The sequence below is a fragment of the Taudactylus pleione genome, unplaced genomic scaffold, assembly GCF_031769625.1.
Source record: "Taudactylus pleione unplaced genomic scaffold, aTauple2 ptg000423l, whole genome shotgun sequence".
In the NCBI taxonomy this organism is placed as follows: Eukaryota; Metazoa; Chordata; class Amphibia; order Anura; family Myobatrachidae; genus Taudactylus; species Taudactylus pleione.
Genome location: NW_028284825.1, coordinates 3,276,325 through 3,294,721, shown reverse-complemented (window position 1 = coordinate 3,294,721; position 18,397 = coordinate 3,276,325). Strand labels below are relative to the sequence as shown.

Below are 18,397 nucleotides of genomic sequence, written 5' to 3'. Positions count from 1 at the left end.
AGATACTACAGGGTTCCTTGGTTTAACCTCTATTAGGTTTAGAGGCCCTAGAAATGTTATATTGCACTTAAACCATACGTGCCTGTTGCTTAGATAGGAGGAGGCGGCAGCTATTTTGTGAGCTTAACCAATAGTTCAGCTTATAAATTCACTGGGGGTCCCTGAGGTGTGGGGCTTGATGGACTAGTGAAATTAATAGGTTTGCTTGTAGTTCTCCCCATAAAATAACACTGTATGTAGGTGAGCGGTACACTTTAGGCAGTTACAACAGTTATTTACTTTGTTTTGTAGACACGTTTTTCTGGTCTGTGAAACTTGCATGGTTGGTTAGACTGTCTGTCAGTGACCTCGCCTGTGGTACTCCAGATACACTCAGTAACTGAAAGATCTGTGCCGTTTGTCTTTTGTGGCTCATACTGAGTGTGCATGGGTTAAACAACGCTATTGCCCCTTCTGACGCTGCAGAAGCCGGACTGTACATTTTAATGCAGCCTTTTTTTTATTAGAGCTCATTTTCATGTTTATCCGTTGCCAGTTATTCAGTCCCTGGATGAGTGCAGATGACAAGCCATGAAATAGAAGCCATTGAACAGAGGAGGGCTGCATTGATTTTGCAGCAGGTGATATTGCAATAGTAGTGTGCAGCATGCCGGGGGTGGATGGGGAAAGGAAGACATCTAATTTTGGAAGAGCAGAGATGGTATAGATTTCCAGCCTGGATCGACAGAACTGCAGCTTCTCTCTTCAACAAAGCAACAACTTTCCTCATTTTTTCTAGATCGGATGGACTCTGGAATGTGTTACTTCAGCAGACAAGCATCTTGAAGACAAACTGCAGCAACGACACTGGATGACTCTTGCTGTGAAATGAGATTTAAAAAAAATGTCCTGTGATAGGATTTGTAGAAGGATGAGCTAAAGTACCAAGCTTCAGATGTAGGAATCACAGTAACAAACAGCCCTTTCTCTGCCTGCTGCATAGATGTTATTTTGCAGAGGAGGCAATTATTGTGGAATATTAAGGGGGAAGGGGGCAGGACTACTGTGGCTTTATCCAGAACACCGTTCATATTTGGAATAGATTAAATCTTTATTTTCTTCTCCCTCTTTCTCCTGGTCCTGAAACTGGTTCCCTTGTAGAATTTTATCTTATGCTCGGAATTGTGTAAATGTCTTGTCCAATGTTTTGTCACCTTATGTATCAAGCTTAAATTAAAAAAAAAAAAAGTAGAAAGATAGAAGTGGTTGTAATATGAGAGGACTATATTTTCTTATGTCTTTTAGAAAAGTTGGAGATCCCAGGGAGAATAATCATCATTCGTTTTGCAGTTTTCTCACTGGGAATTGTTTTGTAGTATTTTTGTTTTATTTTATGCTGATCTAGAATTTTTTATAATGTTTATCTTTCCTGTGCTGCTACTGTTATTATCCTCTTTTGTTTTCCAAACCATACCCTTGCGTTAGGTATTTTTATTTTTCTATGTTTGTTATTGATTGCTTATTGAGCAGTAAAGTATCGCCCTAGCGTTTCACGTATGTTATTTACATCCTTTCAGAATGTGCCATTGCCTTGACAATTGATCATTTGCCCTTTCGGCGAGAGCAGTCTTGCACTGGCATAGACTGGCAGCACTTTTCAGTAAGTGCTCATTGTTTGCACAGATCGGAGAGCACCGATGACACTTTCTCCCACTAAACGTCAGAGTGCTTCAGCATCTGTAAATAGCTTCATATCTAATGAGGATGTGCAGCTGAAGCAATTGATTGAATAGCTGCAGTCGTCTGTGTGTATCTCCTTGCTCTCTGCACACTGGCAGAGGGAGGGTGGGGGGAGCAGAAGGATCGGATCCAGCTTCTTTCTGAATTGGAAGTAGCACGGATCCCTTGGGCCAAAAGGCCAGAATTGTTCGTCTTAGCTGCACCAGTTTCCCGAGGACAGAGGGATATGCCAGGCTGCACAGGCTCTGCGATTAGTCCCGTCGTTGCCATGGGCTAGTGGAGAGCTGCAAACATGTAAATCTGCATCCATGTGTGGGGTTCTTTGTTGCGTCTCAGAAGTTGGATTCAGCCCAGCCTTTGAAGTGGAAATGGGCAGCACTTGCGATAAAGGTACACACAAGGAATGTGGGTGTTTTTAAAGTTGCATCGTATTTTTCAAAGCAGATTTGCAGTATGCCGGGACTGTCCAGGTACCCCATAGCTCTCCAAAGAGTATAAATATACAGTACCCACGTCTCTATTGCTTTGCAGCTAACCCCATGTGTTTCTTCATCAGTCATTTATATTTGCTTTTTAGCTAATTTGATACTATAATAAACAGTAATTATTTAATTTTGTGCCATTTTCTTTATACTTCTTTGTAATCGCGTAAAGCTAACACTGGGCTGATTTATAATAAAGTAAAATGTTTTCTTACTACCAATCTAGAAGTTGTGTGAGAATAGCAGGTTCTGCTGAACTGTTTATCTTGTAATGGCTGAGTCTCCTCAGTGGAATTCACCTGTTCAACGTTCTAATCCGCTCCACAGATCTATGTACGGAATGTGTTTGTTCCAGTGTCCTGTAAAGTTCTGCCTGTTATTGTGCCTGGGCAGAGGAATCCATCTGTGACATCTAAAGCCAATGATCTTCTCAGACAGGAATCTTAAACAAAACGATGCTTGTTATTATTGTTTGCGAAAGCTGTCGTTCTTGTTACAGAATGGGTCCTTATTGCTGTTCTCATGTCCTGTGTCTCTTCTCTGTCCCATCTGCAGAGGTGCCAGCCGAGAGGTCACCACGAAGGAGAAGTATTTCGGGGACCAGCACATCTGACAAGGCCAACTCCATGGGACACTGCAAACACCTCCCCATTCAAAGTCTCTGTAAGTTCTTTCTAATGGTTTGTGCAGAACTGTAGTCTGACCCCCTCTCTCTCTCTCTCTCTCTCTCTCTCTCTCTCTCTCTTTCTCTCTCTCTCACACTCACATACACACACACACTATACAGGACCAGCAGACAGACAGCCTACATACATGGGTTAAACAAGACAGTTCTGCAGTAGCCCAAACTTTTTCTTTAAGGCAATGTAGTTTTGCAGTTCTTCCGCTTTGTTCAGTACGTTATATGTTTGGCGATCAAATTATATAAATTTGATAACCCCATGTAGGGAGTTGAAGGGTAAACCAGCTTCCATAATTAGCACAGTTCAGCAGTTGTATTGCGGGAGCAGGATGACAGGGCTCTTTGCGAGTAATAACCATCAGTGCCCAATCTGATTAAGAATCACTACAGCATTATGATTATACATCAGGTGCAGTTTGAATGCTCCTGGTAGTGTTAATACTGATGCAGCAAGGACCTGCTTTTGTCTAGCAGAGAATGTAATTGGATGTGAGGGAATGCCGTCTGCTGCTAGATCTTCTGGTCTGGGTAAGTGTAACAAAAGCCAACACAGTCAGCAAAAGTGAAGGTCAGGAAAAACCTGCTGAGATGTTCCAGCTGCTGGTGTTCCTATCTTTCACCCTGTGAGTTCTGAGCTGTACTATCTAGGCTGGAAGTTCACAATATGACTATATACTCATAAACACACTGCATTGTGCAATGTACTAATACACATGAATGAAGGACCTGTGCAATATTTTCATCTTTCATATAAACATTACTGCTTGCTTGTCTAAACGAAGATTGCTTTGCCTCCTCTCCTGGCACAGCGTTCTGTGAATATGACCCTACTGTCTAGCCGCACTTGTTAAGTAAAAGGAACCTTGAAAGATTGCATTTACCTCAATACTACTGGTGAGTGAGCCTGTGTTTCAAGTATTGTGAGGATATAGTCACCTTAATTAGCCACTGCTCAGCTGCAAGTGATGTATTATGGACTTATGAAAATCAGTACATTTTAGTATGATACCTTTTAAAATAAATGAAATGTGGCATCTGTTTTTTCTAGCACACAGTACAGGAGGCAGCTGCTTAGTGGCCGAACCTCAATGATGTCACAACTTCCTTGTGAATTGATAGGCTGCATTCTCATGACTGAAGCAGCCCACAAAATGGCTTCCTCTAGTGTAGGACATTTACCAAAAGCAAAAGAGACAATCCACTCACAAATGATCTCTTGGACCCACCTTGCAGCTCACTTTGTGCAAGTACACTTAGATTCTGGGGCACATATGGTTTCAGTTTAAAAAGGAAACTTTCAGATGAAATTATCGATATGAGATAGTATTCCTGCTCGTACACTTTTAATGTGATCCATTTTGCACCTTCATGTTATTTTTCTCGCTCTGTGTAGCCTTAACACTCTGTGTAGCCTTAAGGTGCCCATACACTGTGCAATAGGCATCTTGCGCTGCGACAGCCGATATTTCGGGCGGTCCCCACACGGAGTGATCCGCTGCCTGACCGCCCGATATGCCGGCATGCATAGCACTGCATGGGATCGAACATTGCATCACCAGATCTTATGTGCAGCATGTAAGATCTGGATGTGCGATGTACGATCCCATGGCAGCGCGCACTAGCCGATATCATGCCCACACACGGTACGATATAGCAGCGATATCGTACCAATCCGTCAGATCGGCTGCTATATAGCACGTGTATGGGCAGCTTAAGACCCTATTAATGAACAAGATGGTCTCATTAAAATACACAGTGGTCTCCGAGACTAATGGAAATTCATTTGGAAACTACATTGGGGGAGGGGGGGCACACCATTTTATTTGTTTGTTTTTGAGGGGAGGAGGGGGGATTCGTTTTTATTTTACTTTTGATTGCAAAATTGTCACTCCAGTCTTGTTCATATATTAGTTTTTTCCCCCCATTTAAACACTGTATCTGCAGCGTGAGATTGGGACCAGTAACTGGGCCAGATGAGGTGTGCTTTTATATGTAATGCTATATCGGTATCATAAAATCTTAAATACATGTTAAAAGAATACAACTTCTGTGCTATGTTTCTTGTCAAAAATAAAAGACATTTACATACACAGGGTGGTATGGGGCACATTCTGTGTTATCCCCAGAATCGGAGAGAAGAGTTTTGTTCGTAGTATTTCTCTGCACTGCTCTAAGGGTAGGATTAAATCCTGCTTGGGGATATGATTTGTTAAGTCTTTGGCAATTGGGCTTGGCATATGCTTACATTACAGTTTTAATTGCTTCCCAGGGACCCTACAGCCAGTTTGAATGACAAGTGTTGCTGTAAAATGAAAGCTGGCTGGCGTTTGTCACGTCAGTGTGCCTGACCAGAGCACACAGTTAATCATCTGACATCAGCAGAGGGTAGCAGCTCAATTTCATGGATTTAAGGCAATTTCTTCTGGAGTTTGGTCAGCATACATTAGGGGATATACCAATTAGAGTGCTAAATAACACACCTGCAAAATGCGAAATGTTGTATGTAAAATGCATGGTCATCTTATATTATAAAGCACATTTGTATTCATAACATATGTGTCCTGTGTCTAAAGGTCCTATACTATGATAAAATGAAAGATTCTTTCCTGAAGCTCTGTCTGCGGTACGTGTACATTTTATTGGGCAATGGTTCCTCGTTTCCATGTATGTAGAGTCCTGTTTCTTAATGCACAGTACAAATGATTTTGGATTGGATCCTGAATCTTATTTCATATGATAATTAAATTCACAATTATTGGATGTGAGCATGGGCGTAACTACCATAGGTGCAAGGGGTGCAGCTGCTATGGGTCCCAGAGCTGAGGGGGGCCCATCTTCCTTGTCAAAGTTGCATGTATTATATACATTTTCCATCATTGGGTAGTACATAGGGGCCCTTGCAAACTTTTGCTATAGGGCCTTCAAATACCTATTTATTCCCCTGAATGCGAGTTCCATATAACATACAATTCTGTTATAATGATCATGTCCAGTGTTTGTCATGCAACACTTGTGATACTTCAGACAGCTAAATGTACGGGAGACAGTAGGGTAGCCAGCCCACAAAATGGTTTCCTTCACCTCTTGTAGATGTAATTTAAAGGAACGCTAACTGCAAACTTTGAGACTTAACTTAAGGCCCCAACGCACGGTGCAATTTTTTTTTTTTTACACGATTTGGCCGTTTTCGATGAATTGTAACAAAAAGTGCCTTGCATGGGCATGATAACAATGCCGATGTGCGCTGCCACTGATCATGGTCGTTGATCAATTGAACCTGCAGAAAGATATATCGACTTATCTTTCATGATTTGGCACACATCGTTCAGTGTGTATACGATGGCCGACACAGATGCATGTAGCATGGATGATGGAGATCCGTGCTACATGCCTCTGTGTATCAATGACACAGATGCAGGCCCTGATCCGTGCTACATGCATCTGTGTGTAATTGACATAGAAGCACGGACGGGATCAGTGAGGCCCGTCTGTGCTTCTGTGTTAGAAAAAAAGAAACTTGTTAAAAAAGAAAATAAACAAAACGCAGTGGCCCACCCTCCACTTCAAAAGAACAACCAGCCCCTAGCCTTTAGTGACCCAGTGATGGTTGCCGAAATACAGGGGACAAACGACGTAAGGGGTCCTCTCTATTTTGTGCAACCAGCACTGGGCTCTGATCTGGTTCTGGAAATACAGGGGAAAAAAATTAGTAGGTTCCCCAGTAAATTCCAGGACCAGACTTTTTCTAGCATGGGCGTAATGCCACAGCCAGGGAAACCCTTTCACCAGGTCCCCCAGCCAAGCATTACCCCTGACCGCTAGTCAGCCCAGACCGGGATCCCCTGGGAGCTGGGGACCCCCCCAATAAAGGGGTCCCCCTCGCCTGGACACCCCAGGCCTAGGCTGACAGCCCAGGGCTATTCCCGGAACCCCTGGAGCGGTGGGTGCCGTGTTGATAGTATGGTGCAAGTAGAGAGTTAAAAATATTGTCTATTGCTGTAAAACTACAGGTCCCAGCAAGCCTACCCCGCATGCTGGTACTTGGAGAACCACAAGTACCAGCATGCGGGGCATTACAGGCCCGCTGGTACCTGTAGTTTAATAGCAAAAGCAATATTAAAATAAATACAGGACACGCATACCATTGACAGTAAAACTTTAATAACACACACATGCACACACACTATCTCACATACTCTCCTATGTATCCCTGAAGCCATCATTTCCCCTTGTCCAGTAGAATATCCATAGGATACCTGTAAAAAAACTAAATCCATACTCGCCTTCTCCTATGCATGGATCACGGGCTTGATAAAAAAAACAAAAAACACGCAAATACGCGAGTCACCGGATACAGTACGGTCCTCTACGGACGGTACTACCCGAATGAGAGCTCAGCGGCGGGATTTCACTATAGAAACCGCGCTGCTGAGCGCTCATTGGCTGAAAGAGGTGAGAACCGTGAAAGTAACCTTAAGTTACATTTGCATTTCTCACCATTGAAGTCAATGGTGAGAACCATTCATTGGATGAGAGGCTGGTTGCTCTTTGGGGGAGGTTTTAATTTTAATTTTTTTTAACCACAGCAGTACAGACGGGTCTCACTGATCCCGCCCGTGCTTCTGTGTCAGTGACACAGATGCATGTAGCACGGATCTCCCTGATCCGAGCCTGCATCAGTCATATCGCACACGTTCTAATGAATATGCAAATCATTAGATCGTGCACGATTGATTGGGTGAACATCGTGCAGCTTTTGCTGCACATCGTTCACTTCAGCTGCCGGAGAGAATAAAAGGGAGATTGCAAACGACAGTGGATCATTTGCAAATCGTACCGTGTGTGGGGCCCTTTAATTGTGCTGTGTGTAGGAAAGTAAAAAAACAAGGTCTGTTTCTTCTTTGAACAGTAAATGCTATTTAAGGAAAATTGCATTTTTCCCATCATGCACCTCAATTTTACACAAGGCCTTCTAAATTTCCACCAAAGTGCATAGGCTTATGGAGCAAGCTGAAACTGATTGCATCGACTCGTAAGTTTGCTGGTGTGAAAGTGTCTCTTGCTACTGTGTTTGCCTGGTTAACCTTCTCTAGCGGAGCTCTGCAAAGACCAGATTTATTTTGCAAAGTAAGATTATATTTTTACCAAGATAAATTAGCTAGTGCATACATCTTGATGTGCGCAGGGTGACCATGTAGACGCATGTTAAGGAAGAATTCTTAGACCGTCAGTTTGTGATAAAACAGATAAAGGTTTATTAAAGCAATACCTCCACTATTCTGCGCAGAGTAACGTGGAGGGGTTAGCACATGGAGTATCAGTCAGATCCCTCTGGCAATGTACCAGTAAATAAGGGATTATATACACAACAGTTACATAAATTACAAAATCATTAACAAGAGGGTATTTACATGTATATTACAACCGAGATATTTGATTGGTTGATGCATAGGGAAAGGGTTGTGACAATATACAATAATGCATGTAACGGGGTTGGGTTTCTTAGTGAATGAGTAATTAATATCAGATGATGAGTCTGTGATCTTTGACATCTTATGCTCTGGTCATCATGACATCTTAGATGAAATCTTCTCGAAAGGTTGGGGTTATCTCTTCAAGCAAACATGAAAATAAGCTCAAATGTATCACGCCAACTTCACATATCACGTAGTCCACAGTAAAAGACAGTTTTATGACTTATTATCTGATTACAAAAGACATTTTAACCCATATCCATCTGAATCACTGTAAAAGCTACAAACACATATATTAATATAAAACCTTAATAATTCCTTTTTCTACTTCAGGGTCCATAGGGTATCCACAGGATACCTTGGGGTATAGGTGTGACGTCAGTCGCAGGGCACCAAAGAGTTAAGCTTTCAGCCTCCCAGGATGCACTAGGTCCCCCTCCTATACCCCGCCCCCGGGCCAAGGCACCTCAGTTTAGTTTGGTGCCCGGCCGGAGTCGGGTGCACCTGTTGGAGTGGGGGCTAGAAGAGCCCCTGAAGCTTATTCTTCATGCAGCTGTGGCTGCACAACTGGATGAACAGCATGGACAGTCAGTCCTGACGTCCATGCTGTCTTCCCTACACCCCGCCGGTACCAGAACGCCGGTACTGATCCGGGGATGCTGGTGGGCGTCTGGGGTCACAGCTAGCGGTGACCCCAGATGCTCCGGACCATGGCCGGATTCAAGGGGGACAGAGGTAAGCAGCGGGGTCCCGCGGTGGGTCCCCGCTGATCACATGGTCCTAAGTCCCCAGGCAGGGGGCTCCCTGGGGACTGGCTGCAGCGTGGAGCCAGGCGACCAACCTGCGCTTCCACTACCCCCTGGGACAGCGGACCGCAGCAGAGCGGTAGCGCTGCGGCGTCCCAGGGGTTAAATGCATGCCAGGGGAGCGCGCCTTCCCTGTCTCACAGCCGGCGCCTCCCCCGCTGCACACAGCCCTCTCTGCATGCTGCCGACTGGTCCTGTGGCAGCGCTCCTCCCCCAGGCCAGCCTCCTCTCTGCTCCTCGGCGGCCATCTTCTCCAGAACGCATAGTGAACCCTGCTGGAAGCGCTGGACGGAAGCATCGTGGTCTGGGTCCCCCCGCATACCTCTCCTCCGCTGTGGTCAGGTCTGTGTATGCAGCGCTGTGTCCTACCAGGCCCTGTGTCTGTGTAGTTGAGTGATCAGCGCTGTTAGTGCAGGAATTGTTATTTTTCTGCATTGTATGTGACTGTGCTAGCGCTGCTGCCTGTAATCTTTTCTTCTCTAAACTGTCAGCTTTATTACTGTCCCTGTTCTTTCTGCTAAAGCCCTTGCGGTGCGGTGCTGCAGGGTGGTCTCTCGCCTATTTAATACTTAATTGGTGAGAGAGGTCACATACGTGGTGCCATCATGTCTGAAAGTGATTTTCCCCTCCGGCTACAGTGTACCACGTGCAAAGTACCGTTAGCGGAGGGGGAGGGTAGCGCGGAGGGCCTTTGCCGGCAGTGTTTGTCCATGGCGCGGCCTATTACGGTTACAGCACCGGTACAGGAGCCGCCCTGGGCTTGTTTCGCTCAGGCGTTAACAGCTTTAGTGGGCCAGTTAGCTCCGCAGCCCGCGTTTACTCCGATGGGTTTGTCCCAGCAGTCTGTGGTGTCGTCACCCATGCAGGGGTTCCCACGACAATTGGTGGTACCCCACAGTCTCCCTATTTCCCCGCTCCCGGGTTCTCAGGAGCCAGCGTGGGTTAACTCCCTGACGAGTTCTGTACAGCACTTGTCGGATGTGTTGCAAGGGGAGTCTGTGATGCGGTCTCATAAAAGGCCGGTGGCGTCTCTGTCCGCTCCTTATGAGGATGACGAAGGGACGTCTGATGATGGGGAGATTCTAGATCCTTACGATCAGGAACCTCTCCATACTAAGGACGCTGATGCTAAGTCCAAAGTATATATTCCTGGACTTATTCGGGCGGTCCGCACAGCCTTGGTGATTGAGGACGAAGTTCCCCCAGCGGCTAAATCTAAGTATGCCTTTTTCAAAGATGTGAAGGGCGATGCCACAGTCTTTCCTCTTTCGGGTCAGTTGGTGGACCATTTAGAGGAGGCGTGGAAACAACCTGGCAAAAGATACCAGCCGCAGAGACGCCTGGCGGTGGCTTATCCGTTCGCGGATAATTATTTTGCGAAGTGGGAATCCCCTCCACAGGTGGATTCTCACGTGACCCGTCTTGTCCGTAGTGCCACATTGCCGATGTCATCCATGTCCTCCCTTAAGGATGCTACGGACCGCAAGGTAGAAATCTGCCTGAAGTCCGCTTATTCCCTTGCAGGGGGGGCAGCACGGCCGGCTATGGCCATTTGCTGGGTTGCCAGAGCGATGGAGCGCTGGGCGGATTCATTAGAGGCTTCTTTTGAATCCGACTGTCCGGCCGATCAGGCGGAGTTGATTGGCAATCTCCGTGATTCGGCCACCTACATCAACGAGGCGGCTCTAGACATTAGTACTCTGGTGTCTAGAATTTCTTCAGCAGCGGTAGCTGCTTGTCGCACCTTGTGGCTGCGATCCTGGAAGGCGGACGCAGATTCCAAGAAAGGTCTGGAAGCGTTGCCGTTTACCGGAGAAGTTCTCTTCGGTCCGGATCTGGATAAGATTGTGGCCACGCTGGCGGCAGCCAAATCTGCCTGTCTCCCGTCGGCCGCTGCTCCTTCTGGTTCGGGACCATCGTCCTTTCGGTCATCTAGGACCCAGGGCAGGCCCAAACCACAGTCGTTTCCTCGACAGGCTGGCCCTAAGAAATCGGTCAAGCCCCGGAAGCAGGCATGGAGTACCAGACGTCCGGCCCCCAAGCCAGATGACAAGCCTGCGGCCTGACGGTCCGGGCCTCCCTTTGGGGGATCCCAGGGTGGGAGGCCGCCTGCTACAGTTCGCCCAGTGTTGGTCGACCACTACGACAGACACTTGGGTTCTGGAGGTGGTTTCCCACGGATACGCCCTCTCCTTCCGGCACAGACCCCCGGCTCGCTTCTTCACCACGGGTCTCCCATCAGACCGGAACAAGGCTACGGAGCTGCGGAAGGTATTGCACACTATGCTCCAGGCTGGAGTTATAGTGGCGGTTCCATTCTCCCAGAGGGGCCAGGGTTTCTATTCAAATCTATTTTTGGTACAGAAACCCAATGGGTCATATCGTCCGATTCTCAACCTCAAAGCACTCAACAAGTCTTTGCGGGTCCCGAAGTTTCGGATGGAGACCCTACGGTCCATCATTCTGGCGCTGGAACCTGGGGACTACTTGGTGTCATTGGACATACAGGACGCTTACCTGCATGTCCCTATTCTTTGGCGCCATCAACAGTTCCTCAGGTTTGCAATCAGCAGCGACCACTTCCAGTTTCGGGCGTTACCTTTTGGCCTGGCAACAGCACCACGTGTTTTCACCAAGGTGATGGCGGTCATGGCGGCTTCTCTGCGGCTGCAGGGAGTCCGCATGTTGCCGTATTTGGACGACCTGTTATTGGTGGCAGGATCTCCAGAGCTCCTGTTACGCCACTTGGACCTGACCATTGCACTGCTGCAACGGCACGGCTGGCTAATCAACTGGCAGAAGTCCACTCTAATCCCGTCTCGGAGGATTCTGCATCTTGGAGCCTTATTGGACTCGGGACAGCAAAGGATCTTCGTGACGGAGGACAAGATCTCTGCTTTACAGTCAAGGGTGCGCAGTTGTCTGCACAGCCGCCGGGTGTCCTTACACTCGGCGATGAGGTTACTGGGCTCCATGGTGTCGGTGTTCGACATGGTGGAATACGCCCAGTTTCACTCCAGACCTCTGCAGCACCTGATCCTGTCCAAGTGGAACGGGCTGACTCAGTCTCTGAAGTCCCAGACGATTGTGCTCACCCAGGAGGTTCGCCTGTCCCTTACGTGGTGGTTACAGACGACCCACCTCAACAAGGGACGTCCGTTCTGGGTTCCAAATTGGGTCCTGTTGACAACGGACGCCAGTCTTCGGGGCTGGGGAGCAGTTTCGGGTCCACACTTGTTCCAGGGCAGGTGGACGCCGACAGAAGCGGAGCTTCCAATAAATATCTTGGAACTCCGTGCGGTCTTCAATGCTCTCCAGCAGGCACAGCGGTTTCTCCAGGGTCGCCCGGTGCAGGTCCAGTCGGACAACGCTACCACCGTGGCCTACATAAACAGGCAAGGAGGAACTCGCAGTCGGGCGGCTCTCGTAGAGGTCTCTCGGATCCTGGTTTGGGCGGAGCGCAATCTTCCGGCCATATCAGCGGTCTTCATCCCGGGAGTGCTCAATTGGGAGGCGGACTTTCTAAGTCGCCAGGACGTTCATCCGGGGGAATGGTCCCTGCACCCGGACGTTTTTCAACTACTGGTGGACAGGTGGGGTCTTCCAGAAATCGACCTCATGGCGTCCCGGCACAACAACAAGTTGCCGGTGTACGGGTCTCGCACAAGAGACGAAGGGGCGTCTCTGGTGGATGCTCTGTCCGTCCGATGGACGTTCCGGTTCGCATACCTGTTCCCTCCGGTCTCCCTTCTTCCACGGGTAATCCGGAAATTCAAACAGGAAGGAGGGACGCTCCTGTTGATAGCTCCCGCGTGGCCCAGACGGCACTGGTTCTCAGACCTTCAGGGTCTGTCCGTGGACATTCCTCTGCGGTTGCCGCTACGACAGGACCTTCTGTCTCAGGGTCCTTGCCTTCACCCGGACCTGACTCGGCTGTCTTTGACGGCGTGGCTGTTGAGACGGCCATGCTGAGGTCCCGGGGGTTTTCCAGCTCTGTGGTGCGTACCATGTTACGAGCTCGGAAACCGTCTTCCGCGAGGATATACCATCGCGTGTGGCATACGTTCTTCCAGTGGTGTCGACCGAGAGGTTATGCACCGCGGGAGTTTCGTCTGTCTCGGATTCTCGCCTTCCTGCAAGCGGGACTAGATCATGGGCTTCGCCTTGCTTCTTTGAAGGTACAGGTTTCGGCCCTATCTGTCTGGTTTCACCGTAGGATTGCTACAATCCCGGATGTGCGCACCTTTATGCAGGGTGTTCTCCGCATTCAGCCGCCCTTTGTTCCACCTGTGGCGCCTTGGGATTTGGCTGTGGTCCTGAGGGCTCTCCAAGGACCGCCGTTTGAACCACTGGGCTCAGTGGATCTTAAATGGCTAACAGCTAAGACTGTTTTCCTTCTGGCCATTGCTTCGGCCAGACGTGTTTCTGAGTTAGGGGCTCTTTCTTGTAGACCCCCTTTCTTGGTTTTTTATGGGAACAGGGCAGTGCTCCGCACTCGGCCCGAGTTTCTTCCCAAAGTTGTTTCCCAGTTTCATATCAACGAGGAAATAGTTGTTCCGGCCTTTAACTCACCGGGTCTTTCCGTGGGTGAGGCCTCTTTGGATGTTGTGCGGGCCTTAAGGACTTATGTTGACCGCACTTCTTCGTTTAGGAAGTCGGACGCTTTGTTTGTCCTCTTTGGCTTCCGTAAAAAGGGTTGGCCTGCTTCAAAGCAAACTTTGGCAGCCTGGATCCGTATGGCTATTTCTGAAGCTTATCTTCATGAAGGCCTACCGGTCCCTCCTTCTCTGAAGGCTCATTCCACTAGGTCTGTGGGTCCTTCATGGGCAGCTCGACGTGGTGCCTCGGCAGTTCAGATCTGCAAGGCTGCTACGTGGTCTTCTGTCCATACCTTCGTGAGGTATTACAGGTTTGACACCTTCGCCTCTCAGGATGCTTCCTTCGGGCGGCGGATTCTCCTTTCTGCACAGGAGCGTCCCCACCCTTAAAGGATACTGCTTTGGGACATCCCCAAGGTATCCTGTGGATACCCTATGGACCCTGAAGTAGAAAATATGAGATATGGTAAGAACTTACCCTTGTTATCTCTATTTCTACGAAGTCCATAGGGTTCCACAGGACTCCCGCCCTGTCGCACCTGTGCTGCAGATGGGCTTTGCTCTGGTCACCGGTTTTCCGTCTCCCTCTGGTGAGAATGTGATTCTTGTATGTGTCCAGATCTTTGTTCTCTCTCTTCCTTCTCCTCCTCCGGCCTATGGCTTGGTAACTAACTGAGGTGCCTTGGCCCGGGGGCGGGGTATAGGAGGGGGACCTAGTGCATCCTGGGAGGCTGAAAGCTTAACTCTTTGGTGCCCTGCGACTGACGTCACACCTATACCCCAAGGTATCCTGTGGAACCCTATGGACTTCGTAGAAATAGAGATAACAAGGGTAAGTTCTTACCATATCTCATATTATTTCAGGCAATACTGACTCCATTTTTACTTAACATCAACACGCACCAGTGCAAAACCAGTACATTTGCGGTGAGCGCTTTGTAGATAGCCTCTATTCAGTTACTTTACAAACAGCAATTTCTGCTCCTTCCCTACTCACTCCCCTTTGAATAAATACTTTTAAAGTTCTATCTGCAGTATTGAAGGGGAGGGATCCTGATAGGTAAGGGAACGGGGTGATGGTGGTTAGGGAGCTGGTCTTTTTTCTGAAACGATCAGTGGTGTTATTTTATAGGCTTTTTGTAACTAACTGTCATAGAATATGCTAAAAGCATTTCTATACAATCACATTAAATAAATATGGAACATCTTTAAAAAATAGTGTACTTCAAAGTTCTATGAGGTTTATAATGTGCTAAAATTATTGCTACCACTAATAAAGAAAGATGGAGCAGTTAATTTAATTATACTTCTGCCTATTAAAAAAAATAACTTCAGATCAGCATAGTTAATTAATGTTCTCATTATGGTATATGAATATTGGTGAACGAATGGGCCTGTAGCTTTGAATGTTAAGTACAATTCTGTACAAAACTTGCAGGGGGGATATTTCATTATACTACACTCTACATCATGACCATCAGCCTCACTGCGCACAGATGTAGCATGCTGACCTGGAGCAAGGGGAGTGTCGGTCATGGTAAGAATGCTGGCCGTGCTACTTAGCATGTAAAACAACCTGATTAGCATGTTAAATGGCTGAGCCACAGGACCTCTCCTAGGCAAATGAAAATATGGGTCTGATTTAGAGATGTACACTAATCCAGTCGTGACTGCGTCTTTGTCCGCAGCAACTGTGCAAAAATATGCAAATATTACCGTTTGGATTTGTATTGAGACTCCCACAGACTGCATCGCAAATCCAAGTGGCTGCATGCAATGACGCATTATCGGTTGCAGATCCTTCGATGTTCGACCATCTCAGTAACCCTTTGGTGGCACAGAATGGCTACGTGTACTGAGATGCCAGAGCCATTCTTATTGCGTATGGGATCACAGATGCAGGCTTTGCTACAATGATTGTGTCACATCTATGTCTTTGCCTGTCCCCATGTTACCTCCCACAAACGCCCCCCCCCCCCCTGCCAATCACACTGCAGGTAAAAAGTCGATGACAGTCATGTACCTTGGGTGTGGTATTAGAGAGGGACAGTAATTAGGTAGACACCAGATGTTAGGCAGACAATAGATCGACAGGGACAAAAGGTCAACATACTAAAGGTCGACTTGTAAGATGATCGACCGGGTCAAAAGGTCGACATAAGAAATGGTCGACACATTATTTTTTATCTTTTTTTTTTGTCCCCCTATCTTCACCCTAAACCTAACCCTCCCCTTGCTGCCTAACCCTCCCTCCGGGTGCCTGACTTTAACCATCCCTTCTAGTGCCTAACTCTAAAAATAAAAAAGTGTCCGTTTTTGTGACGACCTTTTGACCATGTCGACCATTTGTACATGTCGACATTCTTACATGTCGACCTTTAGTGTGTCGACATTTTGTCCCTATCGACCTTGTTTTCCTGTCAATCTATTGACTATCTAACATCTGGTGTATATCGAGACATTGTCTATCTAATTACTGTCTATCTACAGTCCGGAACCCATGTATCTTGATACATGCGTTGTGAGACTTAGACGTATGTGCAGTTTACAGGTAATCAGTCAACTGCATCCTTGACTGAATCTGGCGCTATGTTTGGCTACTAGCTTTGACTTGCCTGCGCTTTGGACCAATCTCAGAGATACAATGTATGAAGACCAGTCTCAGAGATACAATGTATAAGGACCAGTCTCAGAGATACTATGGATGAGGACCAGTCTCAGAGATACAATGGATGAGGACCAGTCTCAGAGCTACAATGTATGAGGACCAGTCTCAGAGATACAATGGATGAGGACCAGTCTCAGAGATGCAATGGATGAGGACCAGTCTCAGAGATACAATGGATGATGTAACTAGAAAAGATGGAAAAATCTAAGTTCCTAGCCCCTTACTGCTGACTAAAGTAGTGCATTAGTTGGAGAGACAGGGTGCCTTCCTCTGCTTCACAGATGACATTGCTTTATTTGGCAGGCGTATTTCCATCTCTCTTGTCTGGTTTCGCATTAGTTATATTAAATTATAGTCTGTGATTCCCAGCTCCGCATTAATATGATGAAATTATTCTGCAACAGTCTTCTCATGCATTAAGGTGCTTCTACCCTCAGCCGCCTTCCCACCATTTTGAATCGATATCCCTTTAATATAATAAGCTGCTGTTTTGAATGACTCCTGTGCTGGGATATCCCCATTTTGTGCCAGTGCTGTAACAAATGGCTTTTACCATCAAACTCCAGTTAATAAATCTTCCAGTAATTTCCTGACATCTAGCAATTTATCTAATTGCTGGAACTTTTGAAATAAATTTAGTAGGCCATTAAATAATTATTGTTGTTACTTTGGTTTATAATAGTATGCAATGTTAGTTGTCATTGATTAGTTAGGTTTATAAAGTCTTCCTCAGCATGTGACTTTGCATCCCAGTGACCCAATATACAACATTTTATACTTTGAGCTGGAATAAATAAAATATTGAGTCTTCATGTAAAGCTGGGTTCACACACAACGTATATATCTGCAGATTATGGTTGTTCATACACACTGAACAACCATCATTTGTCTCTGGCCGTGGTCCCGATGTTATGTGATACGCCCCCCTCCCCGCGGCCTCTGCTGCAAGTGCACACAGCACGATGCCCCATTATATCTGCATGTATATTGGGCATCAGCTGTGCAGCAGACCCGAAGCGATACATCTGTGAACAACGTAGTTCACAGACATATCGCTGGTACACACTGGCAGACGGGCACCCGATATATTGGCCGATCAATTGATCGGCCAATATATTTGCCAGTGTGTGCATTAGTCTACAACAGCAGTTCTCAAACTGTGGGTTGTGACCCCAAAGTGGGTTGCGGCCATCTCAGCTTGGGGTCGCGACTCACATGGGGTGAGGTTGATGACCCCTTTGAGGAGAGTGAAACCAGTTGAACTGTCTGTTATTTCAGACTCCTCGGATCACTGGCTGAGAGATCCGAGGAGTCATCAGGCAGCCCCGTCCCACCCCAGTGTTCAGCTTCTCTTGTCGTCCTGCCCAGCAGCAGAAACTGACACACAGGCAGCAAGCCTCAGCAGAAGACAGACTCAGAGGAGCCAGCTGCCAGACTCTCTCTGCAGTCTGTGCAGATGTTGTTAAGTAAGTGCAGTCTGGGGGACCGCTGCTGCCATGGTGGGAGGACACAGAATATGTGTTGATTGTTGTGTAGGGAGAAGAAACTTCACTAGGAGGTGGAATGAGGGGAGAGCTGAGCACAGACCCTATGGGGGAACAGGGGAGCACACAGTGTGGGAACTGGAGGGGGGGGAACAGAAAAAAACAAATTTATTAAAAACCCTTTGCCTCCCCCCTGTCATCCACTGCCTCCCCCTTGAAACTCACTGTCTTTCTCATCTACTACATCCCCCTGTCACCCACAGTTTCTCCCTGTTACCCACTGTGTCCTATGTCACCCTTAGCCTCCCACTACCTCCCCAGTCACTCACTGTCTTCCCTGCCACCCTTTGCTGCTCCTTGCCACCCACTGCTGCCTCCTGTCACCCACTGCCATCCTCTGCTTCTCTCTGCCTCTCCATCACCCACCGACACCCTCTGCCTCCCCCTGTCAACCAATGCTTCTACCTATTACTCACTGCCTCCT

General features: G+C 47.3%; 1 protein-coding gene across 1 annotated transcript in view; it reads left to right on the top strand.

Moving 5' to 3' along the window:
* RASAL2 (RAS protein activator like 2) overlaps positions 1-18,397 on the top strand; it is a 231,640-nt gene that overhangs the window by 140,924 nt on the left and 72,319 nt on the right. The window contains 2 exon segments of the mRNA XM_088447240.1: positions 2,757-2,830; positions 2,832-2,864. Of these exon segments, the coding sequence (XP_088303366.1) occupies positions 2,757-2,830; positions 2,832-2,864 (107 nt within the window).